Source organism: Caretta caretta, chromosome 15 (genome assembly GCF_965140235.1).
Source record: "Caretta caretta isolate rCarCar2 chromosome 15, rCarCar1.hap1, whole genome shotgun sequence".
NCBI classification, from domain to species: domain Eukaryota; kingdom Metazoa; phylum Chordata; order Testudines; family Cheloniidae; genus Caretta; species Caretta caretta.
In genome coordinates, this window is record NC_134220.1 from 26,461,319 (window position 1) to 26,473,940 (window position 12,622).

Below are 12,622 nucleotides of genomic sequence, written 5' to 3' on the forward strand. Positions count from 1 at the left end.
AAATCCTACACTGCCACTACTTGTGCCATTCTTTTCTGTAGGCAAAGGACTTCAGACTCCAGGGCTGTAAACCCAGCACCTTTCACCAGCAACAAAGAGAAGAGGTTGGAATTAAAAAGTACAAACAGTTTGTTCACCTTTTGTAGCCCCAATTATCAAGCAACAACAAGAGAAAAGCCCACTCAGGTTGAGTGTTCCTAAAGTTGATCTTTATTATTTCAGTTCTTGGGGATTAATGAACACTTGCTTTTTCCCCAACACTCCCTCCTTTGTAGAGTCCATAGTCAATACAGGGATGGCATTTTAGTCAGGAGGTTCAGAGCTAACCTCTTCTAGTTCACAATTACAGATCATTCTATTGCTCCTACCATACACTCGATTATTTAGCTGTTATCACCTCAGGTAAACCTGGAAGGTAAAAACTAACAACAAAGGCCTTTCTGAATGGTTAAAAAAAGATAGAATCTCATTATCTTCTGAAGTTCTATAAAACAGGCATTATTAAACATTCCAAACTTGTTACTAGATTGTGGGGGCTTGCAAATTCCTACTGTATCTTTAATGAGGCATCTGAGAATAATAAAAAAGGGCATTTAATTTATAAAGCTAAGGAGTAGACTACAGACTCCAAGCCAGAGCACTGATGCATCTGTTTCCTTTAGCAACTGAACAAATGTTTGCTATATTGTAATGAAAATATACTGTTCTTTTCCTATAGTTCTGCAGAACTTTGGGTAGAAAATATCTCATAAATATGTCTCAAAAATAAAGGTCAAAAGGGCTAACTGTCTAGTGAGATAATCAACCAATGGGAATTACACCAGGATGTCCCACCTTCCTGATATCTCTTATCCCAAGAGAGAGGAGTGGTTAGGTCATGATAGTGCCCCATAGCCCAAAATACCTGCAGTGACTCTTCCTTATGTTTGACAAGTAAAAAAAAAATAACTTTGTCCCCAATAACATCACAGGTAGTTTAGAAACTGTAAGCCTTACATCATTTAAACTCTGCCTTCAGCAAATTGAACAGTTAACCACTAATATATTGGTTTCAGAGTAGCAGTCGTGTTAGTTTGTATTTGCAAAAAGAAAAAGGAGTACTTGTGGCACCTTAGAGACTAACCAATTTATTTGAGCATAAGCTTTCGTGAGCTACAGCTCACTTCATCGGATGTATATTGTCCTTCAAGACCATCCAGAAGATCTCAAAGCCCCTTACAAATATTAATTGAACCTCAGAGCCCCCCCCTCAGCTGGGGAAATAAAGGCACAAAAGAAGCTACGTAACTTGCCTAAGATCTCCAGCGAGTCCATGGACAATCTGGGAACAGAACCCAGGCCCCTAGACCACCAACCACCATCCATTATGAACAAGAAGCTGCTAAGAATTTAGAACTGAACATAACACTGATGGTTATAAAAATAGCTGGGCCAAAACCAGAACCATCTATCAGTAACCCTTTCCTTTGCAACCCTTGCATTTTTGAGGTTTACACATTGCCACAGAGTGGTTGGCCCTTGTCAGTCGCACTTGTGACACAGACAACTATCCTCCTCAGATAGGGAAAATAAAGGTCATGTGACCAATGGATCGTGTGGCCCAATTAGGTCTCTGGGGTAAATAAAGAGGAGGCCTGGGGAGAGACCCTAGGCAGAAAGGCCTAAGAGTGGGGATGAGAGGGTTGCAGAGAGTTAGATGGCTCCTGCAGAGGACCCTGAAATAGCAGGGGGAAAAAGATTCCCCTTAGGTATGGCTGGGAGTGGTCTACCAAGGCAGGGAAGACTCCAGGCAAAAAGGCCTGGGAGTGGCTTGATGAAGGGCAAATACACCTCTACCCTGATATAACATAGGTTCGCATACAACACGGTAAAGCTCTGACACACTGCCCTGAGCAGCATGTTAAGGGTGCCAGGCCGAGCCCGAGGGGTTGGATAAGGGGCAGAGGGTCTTGGGGGCGGTCAGGGACTCCCCCCCAAGGGTCTGGGAGGCAGGAGCTGGGGGGGGGGCACTTCTGGTGGCCCCACAGTCCCAGAGTGGCCGACGGTGGGGGTGAGAGCAGCCTGCTCCGCGTCCCTCACCCCAGCCCCAGCCGTGTCACTCAGGGGAGGGGGCTTGGGGGAAGGCATCCCCCCCACACTCACCGGCAGTGGCGGAAGCCCGAGCCCGCTCCACTCCACCAGCTCCCAGCTGCAGTGCTTTGCTTCCCGCCACAGGTGAATGCAGGACCTTTCCCCAACCTCCCTGCACTCACCAGCAGCGGGAAGCGGAGCAATGCGGCCCCAGCCCACTCCACTCCGCCACCTCCCAGCCGCAGCGCTCCACTTCCCACCGCCGGTTGGGAGGTGGCAGAGTGGAGCGGGCTGGGGCCACATTGCTCCGCTTCCCGCCGCTGCTGGTGAGTGCCTGTCAGGTGGCGAGGTGTGTGGATAAGGGTCAGGGCAGTCAGGGGACAGGGAGCAGGGGGGTTGGGTAGCGGGTGGGGTCCTGGGGGTGATTAAGGATGGGGCTCTGGAGGGGGCGGTCAGGGAACAAGGAACGGGGGGGGGAGGGGGGCAAAGCAAGTTCGATATAGCGCGGTCTCACCTATAACGCGATGAGATTTTTTATCTCCCGAGGACCATGTTATATCGGGGTAGAGGTGTAGATCAACCTTAAAATACATGGTTTGGACTTTGAGGACTTTATTTTGGAACTGTTTGTGATATTAAACCAGCCCAAGTAAGGGTGATACGGGTTACAAGAAAGCTTTTGTGAAATTGAGGAGCCCTGAGCAAAGGGAAAATGAGGCAGGGATGCTGCAGGGTTACCCCATGCCACGAGGGGGCACTTTGGAGGTAGTCACCCCATTACAGATATAATGAGACCTAGATCTGAATCACCCCTGGTTTCAGTTTTGGAGTATAAAATCCCAACCAGCAAAGTCTTGGAAAATCAAAATCTGCAGCATGGCTATGCATCCATAGAGCAACTCAATTAAAAGCTTTTTAACAGTCATACTTTTACTGTGCAATTACTGCTGCCCTTGGTATAAACACTATCCATTAAAGTTCTCACATACAGCCTGGCTTAGCCAACAGAGCCATGATCTAGGGTCCACATTCTAATAATAAATAGAATCCCATCCACATCAGACATCACTGTTGTCGTACTTAATGCACCCTGAACCTTTGTGAATCACACCCAAGGCCCCTGCATATATCCTCAGTGCAGGGGGGATGGACTACCTGACCTCTTGAGGACTCCTCCAGCTCTACATTTCTATGATTCTGTCTTCCCCTTCCATCCATTTTCTCACCCAATAACAGCCTCATCAGAGGGAACATCATAACTGCTGTGTTTGATTGAAAACAAGAATGCTCTGGAGCAACACAGAACTCTGCATATACTTTGTAAGAGTCTCACTTCTATCCAAAAATTCCAGCGATTATAATAATATTCTACAGTCACATAGGGTCTTTCCTTCTAAAAGATCCCAAAGCGTTTTACAAAACTATACATAAAGGAAATTACTTTTTCCCACCAACAGAATGTTGTCAGCTCTGGGATGAGATGCGCTTGTTGTTTAACACCATACAGCAACACTAAACGAGTTAAGAAAGGAAGTGAAGAAGAATGCCATATCCAGTTAAAAGCATATTATCTAGTTTGGATTTTTGACAGGACTTCAAAGCTGACACCCCTATTATTGTAAAAGTTCCATGGGATCTTTAATGGCAATATGAATATATGGTCAAATTTTGGGATTTTATGTCTCACACAAAAAATGGCACCTCCAGTAGCACAATAACCTCCTAATACTATGCTGGGCTATGAATTCAGGAGGAGAGTTTTGTTTAGCGAGTCAGCAACAAAATTTCCTGTTCTTTCCTTGGTGGTCTCCCAATCAACTAATGGCCCAGCTCATCACTCCTTTGCTATAAGAACTGATAAAATGAGAACCCAAGATGGTTTGGCTACTAAAGAACTCGCTCTCTCTCAAAGCTGTCTCACTAAATTTCCAGATCACAGACTGCAACTTGTTCATGTGTTCTATGTATTCAAATTAAAACTACGAACATGGAAAGCTTACCATCTGAAAGAGCATAAGCAAATTCTCTTTAGGCTGAGCCCTTGAATTGTACTAGATTCTCCCTGCAATTAGAGACAAAACAGCGAGTGTCAAATTCAGAGCCTGTCTACAGTGCTCACGGGTGACTTTCACTGAAGTCCGTGAAAGCCCTATCCAAAGGGCGAAAAGAAAATCTACGCATTCAGCTTTTGCTATTTCATCCACATTCCGGTAACCAGTAATACCAAGTAATGCATCCGACGAAATGGGTATTCACCCAAGAAAGCTTATGCTCCAATACACCTGTTAGTCTATAAGGTGCCACAGGACTCTTTGCTGCTTTTACAGATCCAGACTAACACAGCTACCCCTCTGATACTAAGTAATTCAAAGGCTGTTTTCAGTCCACCTCTGCAGAGGCCATAGCCCCAACACTTCTAGTAGCTTCATCCCCTTTATTTTCACGACTCTGACAGAAGCCAGTGAGAAAATATCATGAGCCAGATTTTCATAAGGGGCTTCCACCCGTACCAGTGCGCCTCTGTGCATCCAAACACTCATACATACATATTTGATGCACTACGTCTGCACAGGCACAAGGAGATACACAAATGGAGGTCACTTTTTGAAAATGTGACCCCAGAAAAATGAAGGCCTTGCAAATAATCTAGGAAGAAGAGTGAACTAACACAATCCAAGCTTCTATATCATTACTATGACTGCAGGAATATATAAGGGAAGGTGTAGTATTATCATGCCTTTGGCATGGTCAAATCACCTACAATTTAAGTGACAGACACAGAAAAGATGGGACATGCTTGGACATCCAGAGGAGGAAGTGGACTAGAAATTGGATGAGTTTTTCGTTTTATTTATTATGTTAACATAACTCACTTTTTGTGAGTAACTTCGAGATAGTGAGTTTTTAGAAGTACGCTGAGTACGGAGAGTAGTGAAGGGTGGTGGCTTGGAGACCAAGAATGGGGATGGCATTCCACGTATAAGGGGTGACTGAGGAAAAAAAGCATGGAGAGAAGGAGAAAGCGTGAAGAAGATGAATGAGGCTCCAAAGCTGGATTTGTAGGTGGAGAGGAAGGGTAGCAGGAGACAAGGTGAGAAACAAGACACTGGATGAAGGCCAATGGGCAGGAGAGGTGGTTTCAGGGCACTAAAGGGAAGGACAAAAAGTTTAAATTTGAGGTAGTGGTCAAAGGGGAGTCACTGAAGAGATTGAAAGGTGGGGTGACATCGTCTGATTACTACTACTTTTTTTGAGTGGAGGAGAGTATTTCAAATGGACTGGAGGGAAGTAATCCATATATGAGAGAGGCCAGAGAAGAAGTGGCTAAAGTAGTCTCTTGATTCACAGAGCTCTCTGATAATGCTGTTCAACCACTGGCCCAGTGCATCAGTGTCCTAGGGGCAAGCTACAATCTTTTGTCCATGACCATCACTGTAATGGACTCCAAACATCCACTGCCCACACACTGCCCTTGCAAGTTGCCTTAGTACACAGGCATGCAACAGAGAAGGAATCTAGAGCACAAATACTGCTAGACAAGCTCTTGATCTGATTGTGACCGAGAGAATTTTTTTCTATTTCATGGCTATGATGCAGGCTGAGAGGCATCATCATCATCTTAAGCTTTTCCTCCCCCATGTAATCTTTGTCAAGTTTAGAGTAGCAAAAATGTTCAGTGTGGTGAGCAGCCTTGTGATTGCCTCCAAATGGAAACAGAATGAACTCTCTCTTGTTATGAAGAATTTCCCATTACTTTAAAGATAAGATCAAACAGATAGGTATCAGTTTGTGGACTCAATATCAAAGCAAGAACCATCAAACATGCCCTCTACCTTGCTAAATTTCATCCAATCTAGCTGATGGAGGTTCAGGGTGTGCTGGCCCCTTAGCCACATGCAAGACAGAACACTGTCCCTTATAGCTACTAAAAGCCAATTTGGGGTGACACTAGGACCATTATTAATGGAAATTACTACTGCCTTCTTCCATGAAGGCAAGTTGCCTACCATTCTAAAGCAAGTGGTGGCTAGGCCTCTACAGAAGAAACCATCTCTTGATGGTGGCAGTCACACCAATCTTGAACCTTCCATTTTGGGGCAAGGCTATTGACAAACCAACTCCAGCTTCACCTAGATTTCTCTACTGTCCTGGAACCCTATCAATCTAGCTTTAGACCTGGGACCTCAGAGACTGCACTATTTCTTTGGTTATTATTATCTGTTAAATACTGACAGTGTACTGATTACCTCCATTTGATTAATAGAAAGAGGCCAGGTTCCTTACTAATTTTATTAGGTCTTACAGCTCTGGGTAAAAAAATAAAGCCCCACAGCAGCGAGTTTCAGAGCCTGGATCAACTGACTTGGGCTCATGGATCTCTGTCTATGGAGCTAAAAACAGCAGTGCAGAGATTCCCGCTTGGGCTGGAGCCCAGGCTCTGAAACCAGTGAGGGGGATGGGTCTCAGGGCCCAGGCTCCAGTGCAAGCAGAAACTTCTACACTATTTTAGCCCTGTAGCTCAAGCCCAAGTCAGGGTGGGGGGTTTTTTTTGTAGTGTAGACATATGCTGACACTGTTGATCATGAAGTGTCACCAACTCACCAGTGGGAACTGGCAGAGGTGGACTGGGACCATTTTATAATGACTCCACCCATTTCTTTGGGAAGGTCCTAGATGGCTGTGAGAGGCACTGTTAATTCTCCTCAAGGACTTTCATGTACAGGGTCCAACAGGAGACAGTCCTGTTGTCCCCTCCCATTTCGGGTAGGTCTACACAGCAGCAGGGAGACGTAATTCTCAGCAGGAGCAGATGTACATGCTTTAGCTCTGCTGCAGCTAGAGGCTGAAATGAACATTCTGGTTGTGGCAGCACAGGCAGCAGCTGGGCTAGCGAACCAAGTACAGTCCCACACGACCCTTGAGGACGTAGTCACGTGACTAGCTCATGCCACCCTCTGTGCTGCTGCAGCCAAACTGCTTTTTTAGGTGCTAACTCGAGCAGAGCTACCATGTGTACATCTACCTGGGTTGGGAATTACACCTCCCAGCTGCACTGCAGACATATCCTAAATGTGTATGTGAGTCTGCTAAGGGAAACTGAGACATGTCTTGGCCACACTGACACCAGCATGTTGATGATACTTAGCTCAGTTCCTCCTCATTATCATAGCCATGATCCTGCAGTCTTTCTGTGCTTTGCTGAGTTCGGGCCCTGGATGAAAGCCACACGGTTTAAACCCAATCCAGAAAAGATTAAGATGGTAATGCTGGGCACAGAAAAATACCTTGAAACACTGATGAGGATTCTAACTACTCCCTCCAGTAACGGTTACCACCATCCTTGTCCAAGCCATTTACAGTCTCAGGGTTTTATGTGATCCATTGCTGATTATCAAAGGCCAGAAGGGCCTTTTATCATCCAGGAATCTGTGACCTTACATCTCTGATGCACACCTCACTACAGCCTTCCATGCCTTTGTCATCTTCAGACTAGGATACATAATGTGCTCTTAGAAGAGGAGTTCTCAAACTGGTGGTCAGGACCCCTCAGGGGGTCATGAGGTTATTACATGGGAGGTCATGAGCTGTCAGCCTCCACCCCAAACCCCGCTTTGCCTCCAGCATTGATACTGGTGTTAAATATATTAAAAAGTGTTTTTAATTTATTGGGGGGGGTGTCGCACTCAGAGGCTTCCTGTGTGAAAGGGGTCACCAGTACAAAAGTTTGAGAACCACCGTCTTAGAACTACCCTGAAAGAACACTTGGAAGATTCACCTAGTGCAAAATGTGTCCTCCTGCTTCTCAAGTGGAGCAGGCCAATACAAACACATAACACAGTGCGCTACTAGCTCTTGGCCTGTTTCCAGGTGCAATTCAGGTGTTTGTTATCATCTCTAAAGCCATAAGTGGCCTGGGACAGACTCTCCTCATATGCTCTATCACAGCTGCTGCATTCCACCTGTATACTCTACTTACTGTAAGGCTAAACTCCAGGAGTGGGAAGCATGGCATTCTTAGGGGAGGGCCCTTAGCTGTAGAATTTCCTCCATCCAGAATCTATCCAAGATTGGGAATTATTAGGAAACCGTGCAAGATGAATCTGTTTATTTTACATATTCTTAGTTTGTATTTGTAACCAGAGAGCACTTGTCTCATGAATAAATACAGGCTGGGTGGGTTTCATCTATACCAATTCTGAATTACATACGGTTGTTTAATAGGCACCAGGTATGACAACAGGAACACTATCTATAAATACATACATACATACATAGTTTTTACGAAGTGCATTACAAACATTAACTAATTAATGCTCATAACCACATGAGATGAAACCAAAGCAAAGAGGTTAAGGGATCTGACCAAAGCCACAGGAGACAGTCAGTGTCACAGCCAGGATAAGTGCACAAAAAGTTCCTGGTCTCCAGGGCTGTGCTCAATTGACTAGACCATCCCTGTGTCTTTTTTGATAGGGCCTTTCAGTATGTAATAGAAACCTAAAAATAGTCTCTTCCTCAACTAACCCATCCCCTCAGCATAAATGAAATAAGGAATTTGCGGATAAACTTTCCAACACAAACATTCTCACTGTAAAAACTTTGTGGAGTTCATGCTTGGTGCTCTGGGGTAATTATTCATAAGAGTTTTGGGACAGCCTTTTATAAACAGCATGGAGCCTGAAATGGTTGAGATATGAGAATTTCTGCACATTGGCCTTTCTCAGGAAATCAATAACTATATTAAATATATATATTTGGATTCATCCCTCTTCAACCACCATATTACATTGTTCCTTATTTAAGCTCCCAGTAGGAGGACACAATTTGCTTCATTTCATCTGCTGAGTATCACTAAACTAACACACAAGAAGACTTATTAGTAGGAGGTTGTCCAGGAGGGAGTGAAGATAAGTCGTAAAGGCACTAACAGGATCAATGCAAACAGCATAGGCACATTAAAACATTCAATTCAAACAGTAATATCACATTCTGACCCACTTCAAAGGAAGACCTAATTCCTTTAATGGATTCATTACCCCACACCCACAGTCATTTTGCCTGTCACAATCCTTGCCAAATTGTTACCAAAGCAGCAAAGCCTTCACAGCTGACACAAACACAGCTCCCTCTTATCAAGAAAGATCCCCTGACTGTCTATTGAAGTCCCTGCACTGTTCATGTCTCCATGATTTAAACCTGATCCTGTTTCTAAAGCAACTTCCATTGCCATCAAGTAGGACAGCTGCCAATATTTACCTTGCGAGATCTGCTACAGGCAGGTAGCTTTGTTATGCCATTGTAAACAAACTCAGCCACACTACAGCCAAAGAGAAGAAAGCATGGCATACTCTAATATGAGGAACACCACTGGCCTGATTCAGCCTTTGGCTAACCCAATTCCGCTGGCATAAGTCAGGGTTAAAGCTTCCCCATCAGCAGAAAAACACCCACCACCTCTGCTGTGCCAAGGGGCCCTGAGCCAGGTACTGAAGCCCCCAGATGGGCTGTGTGTTCAAGGAGGCAGTGTGGCCATGCTACTTGGAAGATGTGTAGATTCAGCACAACCTCCATTGACTGACTCCTGAAGAGATTAAAGCTACTCTTCCCAGACACAACCCATGAAGGAGGGCAGTGGTGCAGATACTGCCTGCCCTTCCCGAGTGAGAGAATCCCAACTACAATGTGTCTCAAGGAATCACACCCCATCTCTGAGTTCTGGCTCAGAGACTGAGAGTCTGGTTGAGGATTATTAAACTGCAAGTGAAACCTGCCTGGAAAAGATCACAGACTGGATGCAGGAGATATTTAAGAGCACAGTTATATCTCACAACAAGAAGAAAAATGTATTTTTCCAAACAGGCAGACAAAAATAATTAATTGTGACTTTTTTTTTTTTTTAACAGATATTTACAGTAAATTCAGTGCTGATGAGAATGCTGGATTGACAGTGCTGCACACCAAAGCCCTCTTTTTATCCATAGACCAGGTACAACACACTTCCTCACCAATGTGCTTCATGCATGTCCTTCTGGGACCATCTCTATGGGATTGAGTCATTCAATCCCTAGCCTTCCTGCTGAGATGGCCAACAGAAGAACCAAAAGGAGGCTTAGATGAGATGTTTTTATATTACGGATAGGAACTGTTAATAAACATAATGATTCTAATGATTCCGACAAAAGTCACAGTTATTAACAGTTACCTGAAGGAATAAAAAACGTATAGCCTTGTTTCAACTCAATTCTTTGGCATAGTTCCACCCTGTCTCCCAGAAAGATATCACTTTGCTTTCCCGACAGAACCCATTCTTCATAAAGTTCTAGATTCTGCAGAGTAGGCGGAATCAGCCAGAAGATCTAAAAATAAAACAAAAGTTTAACTCTTACAAACAAGCAATGAAAATAAAGAGCTAGCATTTTCAGCAAAGTTAAAGGGTGCCAATGATGTGAATACACATAAGCAAATGTATTTTCAACATAAAGTATAAATTTTCCATGTACTGTACACAGAGGTCCCTAGCAGATTATAGCAGTAACTGGTATACACAAAGGAAGCAGCAAGATTACTCACAATTGTCACACTGCTTCTACAAAACATCATCTCTGTAAACTGGAGTCCACTAAGTGCTTAATATACCACACAACCTTGTAACAGAATATTACTTTCAGCCCAGTTAGATATGTAGATGAACAATATCTGGAGCACAGAGATGTTCTATTTGCTGCACTTACTTCAATACACATAGTACCTATCTCCACTGAAATCTCAGAAAAGACTAGTTATATCTAAACCAGTATACCTAGAAGAATGCGGCTATAGCTATCTGTGCTATATTGGTCCTGCTTTGAGCAAGGGGTTGGAGTAGATGACCTCCTGAGGTCCCTTCCAACCCTGAGAGTCTATGATTCTATGCTGCATATTCAAGTACTTCTGTTTTTGAATGAGTGGGTGTGCCTGTACATATGCATGCACATGCTTAAAGGATCCTGAAAACTAAGAAGAGGCACAGAGATTCTGGCAACCTAAGGAGATGTGATATGAACACATGGATGCAGCTGTGGTATATGGCCAGTTACATGCTACATGACACTTCCAGTACCCAGAAGCATAAAATAAGCTTTTTCATATCAAACTTTTCTGATATTTTGGTGCCCTGGAGTATTCAATGTACTTGTTTCACAGACTGAAGGGCTGTCTCCCCTGTTTAGCAAACTCCATGTTCATCAGCCAAGCCAAGCGATTTACAGTTTGATCACTTACAAGCAAAAGTAAAACAAACAAACAAAAAAAGAGCAGAACAGGCCTCACAAGAAATCCCCAAAAATAAAGATGTTATACTGTCAACTCTACTTACCTTCCCTCCTCGGAAAACGTGATACCACACTGAAGTGCCACCAAAATCAATGTGAAAATCAGTGAAGCATCCTTTCACACTCATCAAACAGTACCTGAAAAGCACATTGGGGTGGGGGGAATATAAAAATCAAGAGTTACAATAAGCAGTCTGAAAACAACATTGCTTATTTATTAATTTGCAGTGTAGCTGCATATGTAGAGATCTCAAGCCAATGAAGCTGTTATATCTCTACAGACACCTCATTTAGTCATATTAATAGGACAAAAACAGGACTCTAATTGGACTTCTGTTGGGAAAAATATGCCTATAATTCTGTATGTTATTCAGTTGTCTGGAGAGAAAGCTATCAGCTATAAAAGGCTTGGGAAATGTTAAACTTAAGTTGGTCAAAAATAATGACCACGCCATTCTCTATTCCAGGTGTGATCTCCTCCATTACTAAGAGCCATAACCTTCACCAAAAGTTGTGTGTTGATTGATTCAAAGAACAAAGTTTTGAAAAATCTCATCTGGATATAAATCCCATTGGACATCAATCACCTAACTACTACCACTGCAACTTTTGCGGGGGACAGTGAGATGGAAGCTTCATTTGGCAAATAAACTGTTTTCATTCCCATTTCCAAACATATCTGTGCAGAATAATTGAAGGTATCAGTCTGCAGTATTCCAAAGTACCAGATCACTGCATTTTGTGCCCTCTAGATCTATTTTTTTCAGAGCAGTTTAATGTCAACACTGCTGCAAAGATATACAACGGCTCTCAGCTCACTGCATGAATCTCGAGTCTCCAGCCACCATCTGTAACTAATGGCCGAATTACAGCCGCCCTTCTCACAACAGGCACCTTTTGCAAATGGAGAACACACACACCACTTAACCCACTAACCTCTTTTCCTTGTTCCAGTCGCCCTTTCATGGCTATTTTTTTTTTTTAAGTTGTGGAAACAGTATCAGAAAGTGATTAAAAAAAGGTTTCATTTAACTGTGTCTTTTTCTCATCACATTCAGGTAGAGAATCTCAGCTGTATGCAGACGGCGTGCAAAAGTCCCTCTAGATGATAGGCTAGAAAGGACCTTACCATGTGTCTGCAGAAGGCTAGCAAATCAGAGAGAGGTTGGATACATAAGAGCCTGCTGCCTAGCAACCCCATCCAGTGCTGGAGTTGACAGAATGATACGCAATGCTGTCAT

The 12,622-nt window shown here is 43.7% G+C and overlaps 1 protein-coding gene across 5 annotated transcripts in view; it reads right to left on the reverse strand.

Annotated features, from left to right (window-relative positions):
* KDM2B (lysine demethylase 2B) overlaps positions 1–12,622 on the reverse strand; it is a 172,188-nt gene that overhangs the window by 89,451 nt on the left and 70,115 nt on the right. For 4 of the 5 annotated variants that reach the window (XM_048820951.2, XM_075120054.1, XM_075120057.1 and 1 more), the window contains 2 exons: positions 11,426–11,519; positions 10,274–10,427 (listed from right to left, as the gene is read on the reverse strand). In XM_048820951.2, the coding sequence (XP_048676908.1) occupies positions 10,274–10,427; positions 11,426–11,519 (248 nt within the window). Of the gene's footprint in view, positions 1–10,273; positions 10,428–11,425; positions 11,520–12,317; positions 12,497–12,622 lie in introns of those variants that run through there. The other variant, XM_075120056.1, reaches the window with a different exon arrangement.